General features: G+C 41.0%; 1 protein-coding gene and 1 long non-coding RNA gene across 2 annotated transcripts in view; one reads left to right on the top strand and one right to left on the bottom strand.

The window, feature by feature from the left end:
* Positions 1–1,248: 1,248 nt before the first annotated feature.
* bard1 (BRCA1 associated RING domain 1) overlaps positions 1,249–22,141 on the bottom strand; it is a 39,953-nt gene continuing 19,060 nt past the window's right edge. The window contains exons 7-11 of the mRNA XM_034694143.1: positions 18,706–18,832; positions 18,454–18,586; positions 14,241–14,333; positions 5,337–5,434; positions 1,249–1,750 (exon numbers count right to left, since the gene is read on the bottom strand). Coding sequence (XP_034550034.1) covers positions 1,403–1,750; positions 5,337–5,434; positions 14,241–14,333; positions 18,454–18,586; positions 18,706–18,832 — 799 coding nt within the window. The 3' untranslated portion in view covers positions 1,249–1,402. The remainder of the gene's footprint in view (positions 1,751–5,336; positions 5,435–14,240; positions 14,334–18,453; positions 18,587–18,705; positions 18,833–22,141) is intronic.
* Positions 20,179–21,355, top strand: LOC117820400. Its single transcript, XR_004632735.1, has 3 exons — positions 20,179–20,286; positions 20,826–20,895; positions 21,005–21,355. It is a non-coding gene; the product is annotated as an uncharacterized LOC117820400 (long non-coding RNA).

Genomic DNA, 22,141 nt, shown 5'->3' with positions numbered 1-22,141 from the left:
TCACAGGTTCAGCCTTCTATTTCATTACATGTCGGTCTGGGCTTCTATCTCCTCCGCACTACTAATTGCCTTCTTCCACCTCTCGCTGTGGACAAGAAAAGAGAAGCAATTTTATGCAGCACATTGCAATCAATAGCAATTAGGTGCATCCCTGACTAATCCCATTGAAAATGGCATCTTGGGAAATGGCCAGTAGGAGACCTCTCAATGCACACATACCTTTGGGGCAGCGTCGGTGGTGGAGAATGTGCACACATCCACAAATGGTGAACAAAGCAAGTGCCAGCTCTGTGACGGAGCAATTAATTGCTTTGTTTTTCTTTTTCTACACTTTTATTGAATGTCCATCGATCTTTATCAGAGACACACTCTACTCCGTTTGTATCAACCAGGCATTTTCAATTAGATAATTATCTCTTCCTGCTAAAACCATGCAGATTATAGAACACATTTCCACTCTAATATCAATTATTAGACGTTGCAGCAAGCAACTGTCTGATTCGACTGCAATACACACAAATGGAACAGATCAAAGTGTATTAATGCGTCAATCGAAGGACGAGCTGGTCAGGGGCCAAAAAAGATGAATGCTGGAAGTGTCATGGTGAATCAAGGAGCAGACCTACTTTCCAATTGTACCCGTTGGGTAATCACTGGAAGATTCTGATCAAGGATACAGGCGCTCTCAGTTATTTTTCTCCAAAGGACAACGGGGCTCTACTTTAGGAGAAATTAGTTAAGGTGCTTTGGGTGACGGCAACTTTTAAATAGGTGGTTGTGTTGCACATTTTTTAGGAAGTCTCTTCAGTAAGGCCTCCACGCTGTATTACTTGGTTGTTTACATGAAGAGGGATGGAGACATTTCAAAGCAAGAAGATAAAACCCTTCGTCCTTATTTACTCTTGTGTATGCTGCCAATAATGGTGTGAAGTTGATGTAACAGTTGGATTTCAGAAACTTGCCTAAATGGTCAGACACAGTCACACAATGTTGTTCAGGGATGGGGGTTGAGGCACCGTGCTCCGGCAACCGGCAAAAATAGAAGTCTTGCGTATCTGATCTGTTGCGTTCTGACCTGCCGGATCTGATACGCAGCTGGAACACAACAGCCTATGCCCCCTACAAGAATCCAGTTTATCTAACCAAAGATCAACCCCTATACTATGAGGGTAGAGCGTTAACTGTACAGCGTACTGTATGTAGAAGACATTACCACTCCCTTAGCCCAAAAATGAAGAAACACAGAAATGCACAGATATCCACTTTAATCTTAGACTTTAAGAGGCACATTATTGTTTCATAATAATGGTTTACATGATTTGTGTCAACTTAATTGATACATATTTAAAAATTATTAAAAAAAACAAACATGATATGTGAATATGAGCATACAAAGGGTAGTTTACACCTTAGTCTGAGGGTCCGGCACGGGCAGGAGGCGAAATGCTGTGATGCAGTTAATGATCCATGTGGAGGGAGCCGACCATACCTTACCTCTCCTCACTACTGCTGGTCTGTGTGGGCCCTTGGGCTCAAAGATGATGTACTGGGTGCAGAGGGCTTGGTCAGAGCCTGGCAGTGCGTGGTAGGCAGCAGCACTCAGGGTTTGGGTCACATCGCTGTCGGGCTTTGGCTGGCGGCTCAGGAGCTGACCTCCTCCCTCTCTGAGCAGCTTGGTGAGCTCGTCTTTGGGAGGTGCCTTAAAAGAGCCGAGGAGGAAGAAAAAACAGCCATCGAAGAGTGGAGGGAGCTGCAAAAGTCAAACGATTAGAAGGAAAAGATCCAAACATTAGAGGAAACTTCTATTAATTCTTCGTGCATTAAAGCTATTATCTGTTATCCTCTTGCAATAAATTTGGAGAGCAACTTGAAGCCAGCGCCAAGATAACACCCCAGTTCTTCTGAGAACAGTAGCAGAAGGATTAAAGTCTCCTCTTTGTTTATGATGAAGTTGAACACTGATAATTTCTTTGCCACTAAATCTAGGTCCTTATAACACAAAGTGTCTGTGAAGATGCTTTATATTTACTTCTTTGCGACAGAGCCAGGAGACGTTTTTTTTTGTATCAGTGCGGTTCTCCAGACAAACTGAGCCACTTAGCATTGCTGTTTAAAGCAGCATTGAATTAGGCCACTGGAGACTGTTCTATTCACAGCATCAATGAACTCAACTGTTACATGGGGTAAACTGGCTCTCTCCAGAGTCTGTAGTAAGAGTGTTCTTCGACTACACTGAGTCTTGATTTCACTTTAAGATGTGTTTTTATGTAGATGACACTTTTAGAGACAACAGGGATATCTTAAACTACTAAATACATAAAGTGTTCATATATACTGTATATATGTATCTTTGGAGTTATCACTACAAAATGTCTTGAATTAGTCCACATTTTAAAACAGATTTGAAACAAAGGTTCCCACTTACTACAAAGTGTGTACACTTTTCATACTGGATTGTGTTTCTCAGACTGTATAAAACATGCATAAAACTTCAATGACATTACCCGTTGGTTTCTGAAGACGCATTATGAAGCCCTAACAATAGACTATGAAAAACATGGACGGAGTCTCAGTGACGTCAACCATTGGTTCCTGTCACGCTGTTTTGAAGCTTTCTGACGGCATTTTTTTTAAATGCTGACTCAACCTACCTTTCGGTCGACCTAGAAAGGGGCAAAGAGGCAGAGCTGAGGAAGGCCTTAAGCCTCCTCGTTAACAGCTACTGTGTGCTCGCCTGTCAATCAAGTCAGCTGTTTCACTAATTGTGATGCCTTGTAATGTTAATGTCTTCAAAACTAGTGAGTTATAGAGAAATCACCACCACCCTACAGTGCATGTCAAAGGGAAATGAGCTATTTAGACAGAATTACTTTTTACTGTTAAAGGGATATTTCAGTTTTTTTGAAGTGAGGTCGTATGAGTTACATTACACTATTGCTCCTGCGAGCCACAATGAGTGCCGGTGAGCTCTTCCCCAGGAGGTTTGCATGTTTGAACAGCTGGGATAAAGACAAGTATGTTCCATCTTTTAAATTTGCAGAACAGTGAGTTTAATTCACTCTAAAGACCGATACCACTACTTGATCCTGCTACCTGCTTGTTGATCCAAACAGCTGATTGGCGTGTATCCGTGCTCATGCAGCGGAAGAACACCGGTCTGCGAGGTGCGTCTGAAAATAGTGCCAAAACAAAGGGGGTTTGTGACGGCAAACTGAATAGCTCCAATTTTTTTTACTGGTGCATGCATTTGTACCGTGATGAGTGCCTGGACCATATTTTCTCAACTTTAGCCAAATTACACGAAATAGGAGGCCCCGTCGGCAGAGAAAATAGCCTAGCTTACCTGCCGGTCATCTGAGAATATTCTAATTAAAAGAGGAAGAGCTCCCCTGCAATCATTGTGGCTTGCAAGAGCAATAGTGTACTGTAACTCATACGACCCCACTTCAAGAAAACTGAAATATCTCTTTAAGATCAGCTCAGCTCCAATGTGTAGTGCTAAAAACTGCAGTTCCTCAAGTTTCTACCTGAGGCGAGGACCAAATTCAGAGGAACTCCTATGTTCTCTCATGCTAAAATGTTTACAGCCTGGTTCAAAAAAATATTTTTTATTTGTACACACCATATGGGGGGGAGTTTTATAACTCAAATTTTTTGAGGATATCAAGAAAAAAGTTATACATAGATTTGCATAATTAGAGGTACAGCTAAATTGACTGATGGGTGTGTTGTAGCTGTTTGCAAGGAGGCTTAAGGCCTGCTTCTTTAGCTTTAGCTTTAGCTTCTCGTCTGTATCCAGGTGATCAGAGAGACAGGCAGTTTTCGAAACGGCCTGCTACATACTACCTACTAATGTAGTAGGGAGTAGGTACTGCCTACTACATACCTGTTTTAAATTTAGTATGTAGTATGACTGTTTTGTTCGATCTGTGTTGCAGTACGCTGAGCCAGACATCACTAAATTTCCGGTTTCGGAAAGCGGAAGTAAAAACGGCCAAGCGGATAGAGAAACTGCTTCTTTAGCATCCATTTATGATTTAGAAAGGTAGGAAGTGGTTTATATGGAATTTAAAAATTTTCACAGCCCCTAAAAACTGAGTTCCCCTCGTCAAAAAAAGAAGAGAAAAGAAAAAGCAGAACGAGCGCTGTGCATTGTGGGAAACATTACGTGAGGAAGACTGATCTGATGAAATATTCCTGTATCAGTAGACATCAGGGGAGTTTTGGCATACTGCAGATTTTGGTCTTGTTCACATACTACATACTGAATTTTGGCCAAATCAGTACATACCGCTAGTATAGTAGGCGGTTTCAAAAACAGCCTTAGTTTGAGTCGGCGTTTCCAATACGGCCTCTGCCATCGATGGGCTTCAAAATGTCTCTTCAGAAACCAAGGGGTGAAGTCACTGAGGCTCTGTCCATGTTTCATACAGTTTGTATTTACTTTGGTTTTCCTTTTCAACACTGGAGTCTACCACTTGATTTTATTACACTGACTTACAATGTATGCGTTTCAATTTTTTCACATGAATAAAAAAAAAAAGACAAAATATGTCTAAACTAATTTGACTAGGTATTTAACAAAAATTATGACAGTATAAAGAAGGCTTCTACCCCACTAACTTACTACTACAGACTAGGGAAGTCTTTAGTAGTACAGTCTTGAGTGTGTAAACAGGTCTGTATCTGCTTTGCATCTAGGCCCTGCAGTGTGCCGAGTTTTTCCTTTTTTGAATAATAAATTCTGTCAAATTTCATAACTACTGATATTTTAAGCAGCAATTTTCCCACAAATTCTCATTTCCACTGAGGTCATACTTTTGTTTTGGCAACAGCAACACATTAACCTTGTTGCTGTTGTTTCGGAGCTACTCCTGTCTGGCCATGGCTTTGTTTGGAGAAGTTGTCTTACTAAAAAATAAATCCCCAGAATCACACTTGTCTCATAGACTGCAGCAAGTTGTCCTCCAGGGTTTTGCTGCATTCATTTCACTCTCTACCCTTATAAACCTTACAGAGCTGGCTGAAAAATAAACATCCCCACAACATGAGTCTGATAACACCAGGGTTTAAAGGCAGGGTGTTGTGTTTGTGCTGATGTATCGTGTTTGGTTAACACCATACATTGCATTGTCAAAAGGCTGACTCTGCTAATTGCTGCAATTCTATCTGTCCTCCTACATTCATTCAGTTTAAAACAGAAAAATGTTCAGTTCAGTACTTTAAACGGCACTCTACTGGACCATAGAAACAGTGGCCACAGATTCTTTTTTCACAAGGACTGAATGTCTTATCTATCATGTGTTTGTTTATTTGTTTGTTTGCCTCTCATTTACCAAACTGCATCTGTTGATGCGACTGCGTTGGGGGCCCTCTCCTGATTCATGCTCACTTTCGGGGATCCACTTGCCCGCCTGCAGACATGCCTCCACCCCTGGCATCAAAGAGAAAGAGAGGAAAAAAAATTAAAGCAACAGCTAATTATGTTGACTTGAAAGAGGGTGACAAGGCAATTGCAAACGGGGGATGACAAAGCTTGCGTCTGTTTTATCGCAACGAGTCGGAAAATCTCAAGCATTGGCAAAGCTGCAGTTGTTGACAGAGAAAGATGCCCACAGCGTGATGGAGTTAATGATGCAGCCCTCGTTTTAAGTATCTCAAGCTTAAGCAGAATTCGAGCATCGTCTCTTTCTTTTTGTCTCCTGAGGTTTTACAGAGCTGAGCTGGGGCTGTGTGACATTCAGCATCGCAGCGTTTTATGAGTGGGAAAATAATCTTTTGTTCTAAACTCTTACAAAAAGCATCTTGTAAGACTGAAAAGTTTTATTAAGAGAGGATAGGCAGATACGGTGGAGGGGAAAGCATCACATTTAATGACCCCTCACTGTCACAGATAAAAAATGCTTTTGTACAAAACACAGATCACAGAGCTGCTGTTCTTGGTAAGTGCTCTAATACTGAATATGTTTGGGGAATAGACAAAAAAATCCAACCTGAAAAGTATAAAGGATGGCAAATACACCTGAGCATGAGGCTTGGCCTAAATAACTATTTTGATTGTGTACATTTAAAGACTTCTTACAACTTCAGTCACACAGGATTAATACACATACCCACGCATTTTGATTCATTTCACATTCAGAGTAAGCTCCGTGTTCTTACACTTTTTCTTCCAGCTAAAAAAAAAGCCTACGTGAACAGATTAGGCTAAATCTGTGCTTCTGCATCTTGTCACAACACGGCCCCCTGTCATTAAGCGGCACATTACACATTTACAATACATACACACACACTGGGCAGAGAGGTAATTACATTTCTTCATCCCCCTTAATTACGGCTTTCATTGACGAGGACCCTGCCAGAGCCAGAAGCAGGGACGAGGGGAGATGTGGGGTTAATCGCTCCGGACGATGGCACTTAGCGCTGAAGAGTCATTAGCATATTTGCTAATTATGCTCACAAAGCCTTGAATGCAGAAAAACATCTCAAACTCCTTCCTTCCTGAGTCAGTGAATGAGGGAACAGCCAGATGAAGCCACTTCCTTGATTAACTATGAGACCAACTGGAACTGTGATCTCATTATGAGGACAGCCACTGGAGACTGATGTGGAATTAGGAAAGCCGATAGTGACGCTACAGGATCCAGGGTTTAATAGCTCATGCTTTTTAGGATGAAACAAAGTATTCAGGTAAACACAGGTGGCACAGCTGCAAGTCACACGGCTCACAGTTGAATCTGAGGTTTAGTTCCCTTGCAGGGATGCCTCTGGCAGGGGCAACGGGACAGGTGTCTGAGAGGAGCTCTTCACCGGCAGCCGAGGAGAAGCAGCCAACAGTAAGAGTGGCGGTGAATTAACTATTACAAGCGGAAAGAAGAGATAGATGTGCAAATGTTTAAAGGAACAGTTACACATTTTTGAACAAGTGCCGTTGGCTTTCTTTTAAGACAAGAAAATCATTCACCCACTTGATGTGTGCAATAAGCTGTTAGATTAGTTTAGCTGTAGGACTGGAGGTACAGTGTAACAATTTTCCTGACTTTGTACATAATGAGTAAAGCATGCCTGCCAACAACTCTACAGCCACCTTATTTATACAAGGGGTCTAGTTTGTGCAACGGATGTCAGAAAAATCGGAAAATGTCAATCCCTGTGGCATTTTCTGAAAAGTAACCCTTGTTGTTAGTCAGGATTGCCTGCATAGAAACACGATACATATTTACAACTGGAATAAAATAACTGAGCTTCTTCTGGAACTACAAATCAATTAGATACAGTTGATTTGTCAACTTAAAGTATCAGTGCATTCACAATACAGCTGAAGAGACATCAAATATAAAGCCTTGGGTCCACAGGATGCACGTCTCAGCTCCTTCTCAGCTTCGTCTCGGGAGTGTGCCCCCGAGCCGCTCCGCCAAAGATACGCTTCAAGTCTATTTTTGATGGAGCCTGCGCCAAGCACGCGTCAATATGCACAGAAAAGAACGACCTGGACAGGAAGTCAGGCACAAGGATCGCATGCAGCATCCGCCAATCTCAAAATAAAAACATCATATACGGACTGCCGACCGTTTAAAGATCATATAGATCAGAAATACTCATCGATTATAGATGTAAGCTACAAACATCCACATATCAGTGATCCAGGTCGACTACAACAGGACTTTAAGATGATAACTGTGTCAGAAGGTAACAGGACAACAAAATAGAGCAGAATAATTACTATTATTAAACTCATCTAAACCTGCAAAAACGAAACTTAACAGTTCTGCAGCATACTCAGTGATGATTAAAGCATAAAAGTAATGGAATACTCTCCAAATGAGCAGAAATTCAACATCAGAAAGGCTCTGTGATCTGTTGTTTGTATGTGGTTCTCTCTATGCTGGATCCAGCTGATACTGCCTGCTCTGAGCTGCGCTACACTCCAAGTAAGAGAGTGAGCACTAAAAGTGATAATCTAACCCTTAACAACTGTGATTTTATAAATAACAATAAGGTCATCAACAGATTGTATTATTTTCTCATTAGGTTGCTTTCTGAATAATTTATTTTTTATTAATGCCCCGATCAAATTCACAAAACAAAAACTTTGTTGAGATAAAAATACTGTTAACTTATGAATTAACTATACTTTACAAACTATATATATATTTTTCTTCATAATAATAGTCTTACTTTTTGTTCCATTAACAAATCAAAGTAGCCACAAACATGGAGCTTCTGTACCAGCTTTAAAGCTCCTGTAAAGAGTGTTAGGTCTTTGTTGATTTGAGCACCCCCTGTGGACAAAGTGATGTCCCTTGTCTCTTTACTGAGCTCGTCTTGTACAAGCGAGTAGTTATTTTAAATCTTCATGTTAGACAACAGTCCAACGTATAACTCATTGGAAATCTTTAACATGGAAAATGAACTAAAAGGTGGTTTCATCAATCTGTGAAAGACTCTTCACTTGAGCTTTAAATTGATGCAACATAAATATTTATGAGATACACCAATTGGCGACTACAAATATTTTTCCAAAGCTAATATCCTATAACAGAGGCCCTCCGCCGGCCACCTATTTGTGGCCCCTGAACTGTTATTCCTTCACTCTTTGTTTTGGTCGGGTCACCACGTGTTTACAAGGACTTGTCTCAATGTCAACAATACGCAGACAGGCTGTTACTGGGTCACTCAGAGTCCACTGCTAGTGCAGTTTTTAACTTTCACTTTCGTTTTTGGAGCAGTTCACATATTGGCACTTTGCCAGCTGTAGGGCCCGAGAATATACGAAAACGGTGTGTTCCAGGTTCGCAGCTCAAAGAAAAGTTGACGGTGAAAATGGGCGATTGAAAGAAGAATGGAATGAAACTTAAATTCACTCACCCTCCAACCACCAAAGACCCATGTGCTTTATATGCCAGGAGACTATAGCTGTGATGAAGATTTCCAATTTGAAATGGCCTTATAAGACGAAGCATAGGAATTTTGAAGAGACATTTCCTCAAAATTAGAGGGAAGAACTACAAAATAAATGCACTGAAATCATCATATCAAGCTGCAAGCAGGACTCTTGACACATCTATAGACTATGACACAAAAACACACAACAACAACGTTTACTGTTATTTTGAACGAAAGGGACATTTTGTTTTGAATATTACAGTATTATTGCATATGGTCTGACCAACCTCATTAAATGGACCTTTGGTTCATTGAAAAAAATATTTGTGGCCGTTTAAGATTTGTATTTGAGTACCCCGGTCCTGTAACAAGGCTACCAGAAAATACTGGTGTTCAGCCAACAGAGTGACACATCCCTACTTAAAATGTGCACATATATTAGGGTCAAGCAACCGGGCTGGCTTAAGGATTCATGAGTCAAACTGAAATAGGCAGCAAGCCTGACATGACACGCTTTGCCTTTAAAAGGGAGAGACCTAAATCTCTAGCCTTAAGGGAAGTGGCTTTATTGGCTGTGTAGTGTGTGTGAGGTGTAAGAGGCTATTTTTACTCCTTTTATTTCAGTTCACCTGCTGTAGATGCAGCTGCTTAAGCTTTGATTTTTGTATGAATTTTTAGTTTATGTTCATGTTACATTTATGAATCACAACATGCCAATTTGTGATCTTAAAGTATGGTGATTTGTTGCACACTGCTTTTTGCTTTTTTGTCAGTCGAAGGTAAGCTAAAAGCATCCTGACTCCAGCTCAGACATAGAGATCAATATCAATCTTCTGATCTCTAAATCATAATTTTAAAAAAGGTGCACTTCCCATGGAGCTGAACCATTTCTTAAAATGATGGGTGCAGGATGGATGAAAGGTTTCAAACCACAGTTTGATCTTCAATGAAAGCTTAGTTAAGGCTGTCAGCCGGGATGGAGGCCCGTAAGGCAGGATGAAGTTGTTTTTCATGACGGGGGTTTGAAATATAACACCAGAGTTGCTTTCCAAAAGAAAAATGGCTGCAATGAAACCTTGAACCAATAAAAAGTTAAGCTCAGGCTCGGCCTAGTTGACAGCGGCGGCACACAAAGCCAGGTGACAGCAAAAAGTCAGCGGCTCGTGTGTGTGTGCACACAAAAACAAGGATGGAGACAGATAAGATGCCACTGTGATTGTCATGAGGGAGACAAGCTGTGTCAAGTGCTCAGCCTGCGTGGAGAAAAGAGAAGGGGAGGGACTGAAAATGGTCCTCACAAACACAAAGTCGTATACAGTGACAACCACACACGCAGTCAAACTTAAAATGGCTTTCTGGCAGAGACAGAGACAAACGTTTTACTCTCAACACACAAACAGGCACACACATACACACACACACAGATGCAACTGACGGATATACCAGTCAAGGGCACACCAAGGTGCCAGAAAACTCTTTGACAGCAAGTCTCTTTTTACTTTCCCCTGAAGCCGATTTTTCTCTGAAAATCTGCTTGTTGACTTGGTTCACGGAAACCAGGGAGGCTGGGAAGGAATAGCAAAAATGTTTGCTAAGTATTCATCTTGGAATGAATAAAACAAGAAAGGAGAGTTAGCCATCTTTTCATCGCAGGTGATATGGAGGCCTTGAGGTGCGTTGATTCCAAGATTCTTTCCCCCCAGTCACCCACCCGCTCTATTTGGCTGTCAGACATGTAAACAGGTGTTTCTGCACACAGCAGCTGGCACAAACAATTTACCTGAAACTCACCTGATGCAGAATTGTCTTTTAATGTTTGCCAGGACATTTTTATTATGTGTTTCACAAACTAATAAAAAAAACTCTTCAAGTAAAGAGGTTATATTCCAAACACAGATCCTGATTTCACCTGAAGGTTTAAACCGAATATTCATCCGTCAGTCTGGTGTGGTTACTGTGGAAGTGACACTGAATGCTTAGTGGGACTATAAGACAGCAGCCAGAAGATAGATTTACTCAATTTATACTAATGCCCTCGTGTTTCCAGTAAAATTTGGGTGCCAGAGTAACTTACATTGTATTAACCAATGGCAATCCATCTTATAGCCTTCCCTGAGACTGAGAAGGCTGCTGAAATGTTCTCTGGGATTCAGGGAAGAGCACAAAACCCATAAAATTACTCGAAAAAGCTTGTGCAGCACGATCCATTTGTTCTGCACTGTTGTTTCAGGACTCCAATATTTACCTCTTAGATTTTTCACTTGTCCTATACTATGCAGAGAGTCACCTTACTGCAGCAAACATAACCCCAAGGCTGGCAGAATACTTTTTCTTCTCGAGCACTGCTGAACGATTCAGTAAGACCAACACAGATGTGACCTTGTAGGAAGCAAACAAACACTAACATTGAAATAGATGCAAATCGATTGAGACTTTTCTCTAAACACAAGGTGATTATGGTAAATGGTACAAGGTCTGCACTCATACAGCTCTTTTCCAGTCTGAAAAACACTCAAAGCACTTTACACCACATGTCTGAATTACCAGACACTCCATTATACTGATAGCTGAGAACCTTTGCATCATGATCTAATGTAATTAAAACATTCACACACCCAAATGAGGTGGAGATTCAAGTATTCACTGCATTTTGGTAACTTTTGTTTCAATGAAATGAAATGTTCTCTTTTCTTTTTCATTATTTCTGTCAGCTTGCCCTCAGTTACACTTCTGCCTTCAGAGCATCAGTGTAAGTGTCCTGCATCACACTTGTTTGCAGCACATATGAACGCCACATTGGAAGGATTTCACCTGCTGTGGGTGGACAGGATGCAGGAGAGGGGGATGGGACGGGCTGGGAAAGAAGGCCGGCTCGGTCCTGGACCCTGTGGAGGTGGTGGCTGATGGGAGTAGCTGCTGTAACTCCATGAATTTCCCCGTTGTGGGACGAATAAAGGAGTATCTTATCTTATCTTATAAAACTCTGTCACATGCAGTCCATCTATCGCAGGTGACTGGAACTGTCCCTGCAGTGTGCAGACTGGAGTGCATCCTCTACCTTTCCTCTTGTGTCAGCACAAAGAGCTGGAATAGTTTTTTCTGGTTTTTTTCTTTCTTGATTTAAGAGTGGAAAGCACATCTCTTGACTTCTGTTTGCCACTGCCCGACATTATTCTGCTGTCTTCTTCTGCTACTTTGTCACTGTCAACTTCTTCTCTGGCCAATTAACTTCCGTACATGTTCCCCTCATTCCCGCCATTAGCACAAAGGTGAAGAGTCATTAAGTAGTGCCGTGAGGAGTGAAATTGGCAGGGAAATTTGTTCAGAGCGTTGTATTTTGTCAATTAAAATATCAATAATTGTATCTCAAAAGTCAGGAACCCGATACATACTGCAGGGATTGATAGTTCATCCCACACCTGGCAGTCATCTTATTAGAAGACGGCCCAGTTTACCTCCTGAGTAACAGCCACCACAGCCTTTAGCAAGTTTCTCAGTAGATTTGTTGTCTGATCTGACCCTAAATGCATCCTAAACACTGGTTGATTACCAAATCAACAGTCTGGATCTGAGAATATGGGGTTGGGGTGCCATTGCAACCAGCAGAGACTCCACAACATCCCTTCAATTGAAATGCTGTATTCTGATTTACTTGTGTTTTTTGTCTGATCAAAACACACATAGTAATAACTGAGTTATGCTATCAGCTGCCCTTTGTGCTTTTAATTTTCATGATGGAGAAAAGCAGGGGTGGGAATTGAAAACCGGATCCGACTTAGAACTGGTTCCAATTGATCAATTCCATCAGAATTGTACATCTCAAATGTTATCGATTCTTCCTAATGATTCATTCCCAACACACCGTCACGCCAAGTCACGTCACGTCGCGGTACGTTGCATTACGTCACAGACTGCGACGCAGAACTGCTAGATGCAAATATCTCAAATATGCTGAAGCATTTGTCGACTTGGGCTCGAAGCTTGGGGTTCGAGTCGGGCCGAAGTGGAGAAAGGTTCCATGTGAACATGTTCGCATCGGGGAGGCGAACCCCTGACTACCTCTCCCATTTTGGAGTCGGGACGCTTTCCCTCAGGCTCGAGGGGCCACGCCCGGACTCACATGGCCGAAAATGAGGCACCGAGAGTGGGCAAAATACCTCTGCGATGACCCCCGGAGGAAAAGTGTTTTTCCTCCAAATTCAAAGTCTTTTCATCCAGGCTCGAGGGTCCGCGAATGGACTCACACGGACGAAAATTAGGTCAACTTATCGTTCAGTATGTTCAAGTTGAATATGTTCATGTTCAGTCTTGTGCAGACAGAATTTTGGAAAAAGTAAAATGGTTCTTTTTGGTGCGGAAGACTGTGTAGAATTACTTTTTTTCCTCTCAAAAACATACTCAGGAATCGTTAGGAGAATTGATAAGGAATTGGATTGATAAGCAGAATCGACAATGGCATTGACATTGATAACATCTTATCAATTCCCACCCCTAGAGAAAAGTCAGGCCTGTGCCATGTTGTATAGTTTTATGTAGCATCAAATGCATGTCTTTAGATTGTAAATTAATTTTTGAAAGATTCAGGCGCTTGTCCAGAAATGCAATCAAATCCAGCTGTGAGGATAACAAACGTTTCAAATGCATTAGAGAAACGACATTTGATTTTCTATTGTCGAATGATAGATGATTTACAATATGTAACCAAAGCACTTCAGAACATTTTCTGTCTGTTGGTTGAATTAAAACATCAAAGATAGAAAAGTTAAAGCCAAAAAATCAAAAGAAGAGTATTATCAACATGCATGGTTGCACTGGGTCTAAGAATACTATACACAAAAACTTGCTGTCTGTTTTTCCCGATCTGCAGGTTGGAAAAGAGAGCTTGAGCCTTGGAACCAAACAAACTGAGAGCAAAAAATATAACATCCAATTGCCATTCATTGCCTTGGATGAACTCTAATCTCTCTGCAAGAAGTCATCAAATCTAGGAGATGATGAGGTAAATATTTGAGTTTGGGATTTATAGTCAAATTATTTGTCTGAACATTGATTTACACAACATGGAGTGGTTGAACTTTCTTTATTTTCAGAAAACCCTGTTTGCAGCCACAGCTGCTGCCTTAATTAAAGCCTTTCACTGCTAATGTAACCTGCTGTGATTGTGGGGTTACATACACTTCATTTGTGTTTGTGTAATATGAAGGTACAGCCTATATCAACAGAACCCATTTGAGGTACGCTCTGCTGCTGTTGGAGCCTGGGTAACGGTGTACTGCCGTGACATTGTTTAACATGACGTCCAAAAATAGCATCTACAGAGAAATACACCCTCTGACGTCTCTCTTGATACTCACAGCTGAATTTGACGATCCAGCAGCCAGCAAGGAGACCCAGGAGGGTGGAGTAGGTGGTGGGCATGAGTCCCTCTGGCACAACAACATGGCTTACTGAAGGAACAAGACAGACACCAAACACAAAATAAGCCAAATTAAGGTGGTACAAATGAGTTGTGCTCCACATACAAAAATAGCAGCTGCCTGCTGCTGCTGCTGCTGCTGTCCTCCTGCTGTGTGTGGCTGGCTCCAAACAGAGCTGTGGACTGTTCAGCTAAACAGAGTGCAAATAAATGTTTTAGGTGCAAATAAAGGTGAGTTTTTACCCTAAGTGCTGCAAGATAATATATCAAACTTCATAAAAGCTTTGAGTTTTTATTCTACTGTTTTATTCTGATTCTGTAAAAAAACAACATTTGTATTCTTTTTGTATTCCATCACAGTTAAGGTTGTATGAGTCATGCTCCTGTAATCTAAAATACAAATATAGTAACACACCTGAAAATAGACGACGACCTTTATGATTGCTACCAGGAGGAAGAGTCAGTCAAGGACACTGTGTAGAAGCAGCACCACAAGCGAGGGCTTATAGAGGCACATACAGATTTTGCTGAAGTGTAAAGCTCTATCTCATGAAGACTCAAACAATAGCAAGAGATGAATGACAATATTAAAATATGAGATGTTTTTGGTTAATTTTTAATCAAATGCATCTTCTGATGTGCTTTGAATTTTGCAACAAAAGAGGCCCCTGCTGAGGCTTAGCTCATGTAAAAACACAGAGTCCTTGCTGTTCCACTCAGGCAGTGAGACTCTACCGACATCGTCACAAAGAAATGGAAATCATGCAACACGATAAGATTTTTACTAAGAGTGTGTCCTAAGGCAGGACCTCTTCAACAGTGCAGCTTTTTGCACTTTATTTTCATATTTCACATACTACCACATATCTGGTGCACTGATGGATTGTTCTCTTCCTTTCTAATGTGATTTTGGAACAACCTGGCACTAAAAGTCCCAGATTTATTAATACAGTTCTATCTTGTCTTATCTATTTTTTCCAGTGTGTTTTAATGTTTTCATAATTGGTGATACAAAAGCAAAGAAACTAATGGAGAACAGCGGGGGAATTACCTTTTTTTTTTATTTCAAGTTTTTTATTTTTGGCCTTTTATGCTGTTATTTAGAGCAGTGGTTCCCAAAGTGGGGTCCTAGGACCCCTGGGGGTCCGCGAATCATAGCGTGGGGGTCCGTAAAATAATTCTGATAAATTTCTAATGAATTATAAAATTGTGCTCTGTCATTAAAAACAGCATACAAATGAGGACCATTTGCACCAATGAAACCAGCATATTGTGCCCATTACTCCCACCCTAGTTAACTTTGGGCCAATAGAAACTGATATGATTGTGACACGTCACATCAATCTGTCACTTCACTCATTCACACTTCACTCAGATCACAACTGTTCCTGCTACTACTTAGCTTTGCTTACTAGCTCGCGAGCATGGAGCCATTTCTAAATCAGTTCACAAATAATCAATGGAACAAATACAATACAAATAGTTCCACGGGCATCTAAGAGTGAGAATGGTAGTTAGCATGTGCTTAATCCATGTTACAATTGTGAGGGGGTCCTTGGAAAATGTTCTTGCCTGTAAGAGGTCCCTGGCCCCAAAAAGTTTGAGAACCCCTGATTTAGAGGATAGGACGGTGGATAGAGCATGGAACAGGGAAAGAGAGAGGGGGGATTAACATGCAGTAAAGGGCAGCAGGCCAAATTAAAACCTTTGCCGGCTGAGTTGATAACTAAAGTTTCTGTACAAAGGGCGTGCAACTTAACCACCAGGCTAAACCGATGCCCCTAGAACACAGCTTTAAAACTATGGGAGTAAATTAATCACCGGATCATGCAACTTCCACACATTTAATGAGTGGGTGGCCCACTGTTGTTGGAGATGAAGCTGAGGGCAGGATGTGACTCTTCTTAATTTCTTGACTTTGTTTTAGTCATTGTGACATTTGGTGTGGATTCATTTTCAGCCTCGTTTTGACAAAAGGTGACCTGCTTTTGAAGTGGTGGCACCAACATTGTGGAACGCTCTTCCTGTAAATATATTTATTCAGCTGTCTCTGTTGTCAATTTTTAAAAAACTCCACTACAGGAACTTTACCCCCGAACTACGTGCGTTTCGACTGGAGGAACCAGGGTCTAAATTTAGTTCAGGGGTAGATAATCTCCCCCCTGAAAAGCCCCTGCTTGGGGGGTAGTACTTTTCAAAGGTCCTGGGACTTTGGGTTGAACGTAATGGTGTTTGTGGAGTTTACACAGTTGTTGATACACAGAGGGAGTTCCTGGGAATGCATACTAGTTTAGTTTTTTATTAATATTTCAAAATATTAATTAATAATGTTTTTCCTCCATACGTCACTGGCCTGATTTGCACAATCTACCCGGAACTTCAGCCTGCGGTCGAAACGCAGACAACAATGGGGGCACAGGAACCTTTTAGTTCTGGGGAAAGTAGTTCTGAGGGCTAAAAGACCCCAAAACTCTTGGTCGAAATGCACCTTTAAAGACACACTTATTTAAACAGGCCTTCCACTCACCTTGTACAGACTAATGTTTTAATCATGCTATTGCCTGTTTCTTTTACTGTTTTATGATTTCATTTTAAGTTGAATATTTTTCCTGGGAAGCACTTTGTGATTTTATTCTATGAAAGGTGCTATACTGAATAAAATTTACTTACTTACTTACCTGGCACTCCTTTTACAAAACTGGCCATGCAGAACAGAAGCAGCCCCCCCCTAAGAGTCCCACCCCCCAGTTTGGGAATCATTGACTTAAAGTGACCTGTGAGCTGCGAAGGGACTGCAGATGTAGATTAGCTTTAAGCCGACTGAGGTACATGACTCCAGAGGGAACACTGATCAAAATATAAAATTAAAATACACGACAAATACATTTTTCTCAAACGTGGTTTCAGTCATGATAGTTCATTCTAAATCATGCTGATCAAGTTTAGTTATTTCATTTGAAAAAGAGAGGATGTAACTATACATCATACTATATTATATATTATACTATATATAGGATCATTTATTTTTTATACTATATATAGTCAATGGCAACATATATGATAAATCTTGTTTAAAAAAAAAAAAAAAATTAGAAATATTTGAATATTACTTGCTGATATTATACAAAAGGACTGCTATGTTTGTTTAGAGTATTTTCCAGTCATTCAATAATGTGTGTTTCCTCCGTTGCCTGAGTCAATTGTTAAACTTGCTTCAAACCTGTCAAATAGTTCATGACAACACAACAAAAGGCGAGGCAGCGGCTTATTTCAATAAACGTTTGAGACGGGGACACATAATTACAGGTTAATTAAAATTTTAAATACAAGCTCATTGCCTCTTAATTCAACAAGAGAGGATGCTTGACAAGTATAAAATGAACATAATTACATCTCCAGGGCTGAACTGTCCTCCACTGTGCATTGACCGTGGAATTTTGTGAAGTTGTAGCCTTTGGATAAAATTGTTAAGAAATATATAAAATCTCTAAGAGCGGTAACTTTCACCCCTCTGGTCCAAGTAGAAAGCCTTATGAGAACACTTTTGTTTTCTATTAGTGCCTGGCAGTACCTGAAACATTATATGAGGAATGATTTCAATTATTTTTGCTCTCTGGTTTTCTTACCTCCATTAGTATGCAACAGTGAAGGAACGGCTGGATCACAATGATGCATACAGCTCTAGAAGCACTTGTTAGTTACTGTTGAACCTTCAAAATTGATTATGCTTAAGCTATTACCGTTGGCTTTTACAGTACAGAGGATTCAAATAAAAGCCTTGCCTCTGTGATGGCGAAAGGGTTAGTTTTTGGGTTTTTTTGCATAATTGTCATTATAAACCCCCATGACCAGGGCTGACACTTCCTCCAGACTACATGTCTTTTGGTGGTTCAGTTAATCAGGGCATCCAAATCGTGATTAATTACCAATCACAGTATTTGGCAGTGAGTGAACCTGCCAGCCATGGTCCCGGCGCCCCAGCAGTTGGCTGGTGGCTGCTGTTAATTTGCAGAGTTGTTGAGAGCCGCTGTGTCACAAACAACAACATTAAAAAGCAATCATATGTGACTGGTATTCTAAGCAGCTTTGAGTGTAGCAGTGAGGAAGTTTAAGCCCCCCTGTGGAGGTGCTTCTGCACACACAAACATTACCTGAGCCAGAAAATGTGTCAGCAATCCTCCCTCCCAGTAGCTCCCCCAGTCTGCCCAGCTGAAGTTGCTCTCGGTGTGACAGCTTACTGGACAGAAACACTACCATTTCATCCCTCCATGCACAGTCACTCACCTGGGAAAGGACAGAAGAACATGAATAAGAAATGCCTTGGCCTATAATGCATGGATTTAAGAATTCCAGGGGTTAACTTTTCAAGGGGAATATGAATTCACATCTTGATGCAGACGTACCACAGAGAGACTGGCTGAGGGGCTGAGAGCTGTATTAGCATTTTGGGTTCCGTCTGAGGCTTCCTGGAAAATCTGCAGCATCTCCAGACTCACCGCGTAATCTGCAGGCCGCTTTCCATGCAGATTACTACAAGGAAGAAGAGTCAAAGGAAAACAAGTATGTCAGAACGTGGGCTTCATTTGTACGTGTGCATTTGCATCATAAAGCAGACCATCTGGTGACCAAAGGGACAGCTGGAAGTGTTAAAACTGAGGAAAAACAACAACAACAACTTGCTAAAAAAAATTAAAGTTACATAATTATAATCACAGATTTCTTCACCAAGAGTGCAAACACAATAAAGGGGACTTCCACCAGATCCGTGTCCAGTCCGTCTACAATCCACTGCGGTCCGGCTCCGTGCGCCCTTGTCCGTCGACACCCACCGGTTGCGTTTTCGGAACGCAGCGCGGACTAGGACCGCCGGACAGCTGGAGTCAGGTGACAGAGATTTTCCTACGGCAATCACTGAATCAAGGATTCTCCTCCTCCTCTCCTCATCCATGTTGTCTTTATTGGCCTCTGAAAACATCCGACTTGATGACTCCAGGCCTGCCTCTGCTCTAAATGGCATTTTGTTTTCATAGTTAAGTTAAAAACGATCTAATGATAACATAGAGTGTTTTATTCTGAAAATGAACGGGGATTTGATTTTGTTTTGGTGCCTGACTTCCTGTCCCGCTCCATCTGCTCTGTGCTGAATTGATGCGTCATGCTCCGGCATCTGGTAAAAATAGAAGTCTTGTGTATCTGATCCGTTGCGTTCCGGCGACCTCCGGTCTCAAACCATGAAGCCCATGCGGAAGTGTTATAAACTGCAATACATACAGAATCTGCTTAAGGCTGGCTGCAGAAACACCGGAAACCACATAGACACCAATTCAAAAAAGACGATCTTTGCGGCATTAATAAACATGTTTGCAGCAAGCGGCAAACTCCGGTCTCAAACGATGAAGCCAATGCGGAAGTGCTATAAACTGCAATACATCGAGAATCCGCTTGAGGCTGGCTGCAGAAACACCGGAAACTACATAGATATGAATGGGAAAAAGACGATCTTTGCAGCATTAATAAACATGTTTACAGCCTGGTTCAAAAAACGGCTTGGCCCTATGAAGATAATCTCTCTAATGGCACACACTGTACGGGGAGTGAATTTTTTTCTAACGTGACGGTTCAGAAGATATTAGGATTACGAGTTTTGCCCAAATAAGGACATGACTGACGTGACTCCCGGTCGGGAACACACAGCCATTGGCTAAGAGGCTCACACTACGTCACACTCTGCACTCTAACGAATTGCTGTAAATTTACAAGGAAATTTCAACAATAAGATCCTGTTATGTTTAAATACAGGACAACCCTGTATAATTACGGTTTATGACATTATTTTACTGTATTATTGCTTCAAGGAAAGAAAACAGCAATTTCTTGTAATTTTTGCATTGCATTTTGGGAAAAAGAATGTGAGACCACATGCTTGGAAGGAGAGCGGAGTAAGAAGACAAATTTCCACCCAACTCCATCCTAACAACAAACAGGTGAGTGCCTTACTGCTTTGCTTGTTAGAATTGGCAAAAACCATCACTTACTAAGTTTGAAGTCATTTGTAAGATTAGCATTAGCTAGAGTTTGACATGACACAAAAACAGCAGTCACACAGAGTGAGTAAATTTTGCCAGCTAACATTAGCTTGATCTTAACAGTTGATGAATGGGAAATCTCCACAAAGCATTTTCTTGTAATTTAAATGTGTGTAGGGGTTGTTATATGGGTCAGCAATGCGTTGAAACATATAAATTAAAAGTGGCAACCTCCAAAAAGGCAGTTTTTACAGTATAAATTGTGCGTGTTGTTCACAGCCTCATAAATAAAACCGAATTGGTCAGAGATTGGTCTGACAAGCAGAACAGGCCTCCTCTTTCTTTATTCAAAAAGGGAGACACTGATAATAGTATCAATAATACAATACAGAGAATTATTTTTGCTTTTTTGCTGCTTTTATTTTGTCCTTGTCATACTTTTTAACTTCTTTTCAAACTACCAATCATAAAATTATTTACAATTTGAACTGTCCTAGGAATCCGTCACAGCAACTGATATGGAGAGAACCCTCTCACTTCCCACAACTCCTCGGCTGATACTCCATGGTATGTATGACATTTTCTTATTCTTTGTATGTTTAGATGAGCCACCAAAGTGTTTCCTGTAATTCAATAACTAATAGTCCCAACTCTGACATGCACTCTTGTTTTTCAGGCAGGACATAGGGATCAACCCTGAGCGGGGCACAAAGGCTGTACGGGGCAAAGGGAAGGTCAAAAAGAGCTCTGGCAGACCTCCGCTCTCAAGTCTCCTAAAAAGAGTAATGGACTTCGAGTGGGACTTCATGTAGTCAGTGATACACACACGCAGACACAGACATACACACACATACACACACACGCAGACACAGACATACACAGACGTACACACACGCAGACACAGACATACACACACATACACACACACGCAGACACACACATGCAGACACACACAGCGATACCTAATACAGTGCATAGCTGTATGTATGTTCAATTTCAATAAAGACAGACATGGTTTGAAAAGACACTTTGAAGTTTGATTATTTGTCTTGACATTTTAAGTTGCAGTTTCAAAGGCTGTTTATTTATCACATTAAAACATGTTGTTTATAACATGGCATGCAAGGAGTGTTTATCAAATCAATAGGTTTAGAAAAATAAATATATTGTCAATTTTCTTAGAAGGAAATTGATTAACAGCAAAGTGTAGTATTTAGCTACAATTAACAGTAACAATCTGCAAATATACCCATAATATAAAAAGTGTAAATATACGTGAAGAAGCTGCTAAACTTTTCAACAGTATTTTCCTGTTAAGGTTTAAAATAACAGCTGTTTGCAGTATTTATAAAAACATTAGCAAACTGTAAATTTCAGCAACAGCAATATACCGTGAATTTTACAGTAACTTCCTGGCAACCCTACTGCCAGTTGTTTACTGTTTTTTAACAAGGGGAATTTCTAAGAGTGTGCCTGGTTGAGTTCCGCATTTCCAATATGGCTGCCGCCGTCGATTTGCTTCAAAACAGCTCTCAGGAACAGATGGGTGACGTCATGGATACTACGTCCATATTTTTTACAGTCTATGGTTTGCAGCCTGGTTCAAAAAACGGCTTGGCTCTACGTAGTTAATTTCTCTATCGACACACACTGTACGCTAGGTGAATTTTTTTCTAACGTGCCGGTTCAGAAGATATTAAGATTCCGAGTTTTTGCCCAAATAAGGACATGACTGACGTGACTCCCAGTCCAGAACACATAGCTGTTGGCTAGGAGGCTCACACTACGTCACACTCTGCCTGGTTGAGTTCTG

Source organism: Notolabrus celidotus, chromosome 10 (assembly GCF_009762535.1).
Source record: "Notolabrus celidotus isolate fNotCel1 chromosome 10, fNotCel1.pri, whole genome shotgun sequence".
NCBI classification, from domain to species: domain Eukaryota; kingdom Metazoa; phylum Chordata; class Actinopteri; order Labriformes; family Labridae; genus Notolabrus; species Notolabrus celidotus.
Note: the sequence above shows the minus strand (reverse complement) of the source record. Positions and strands in the feature narration are given on the sequence as shown.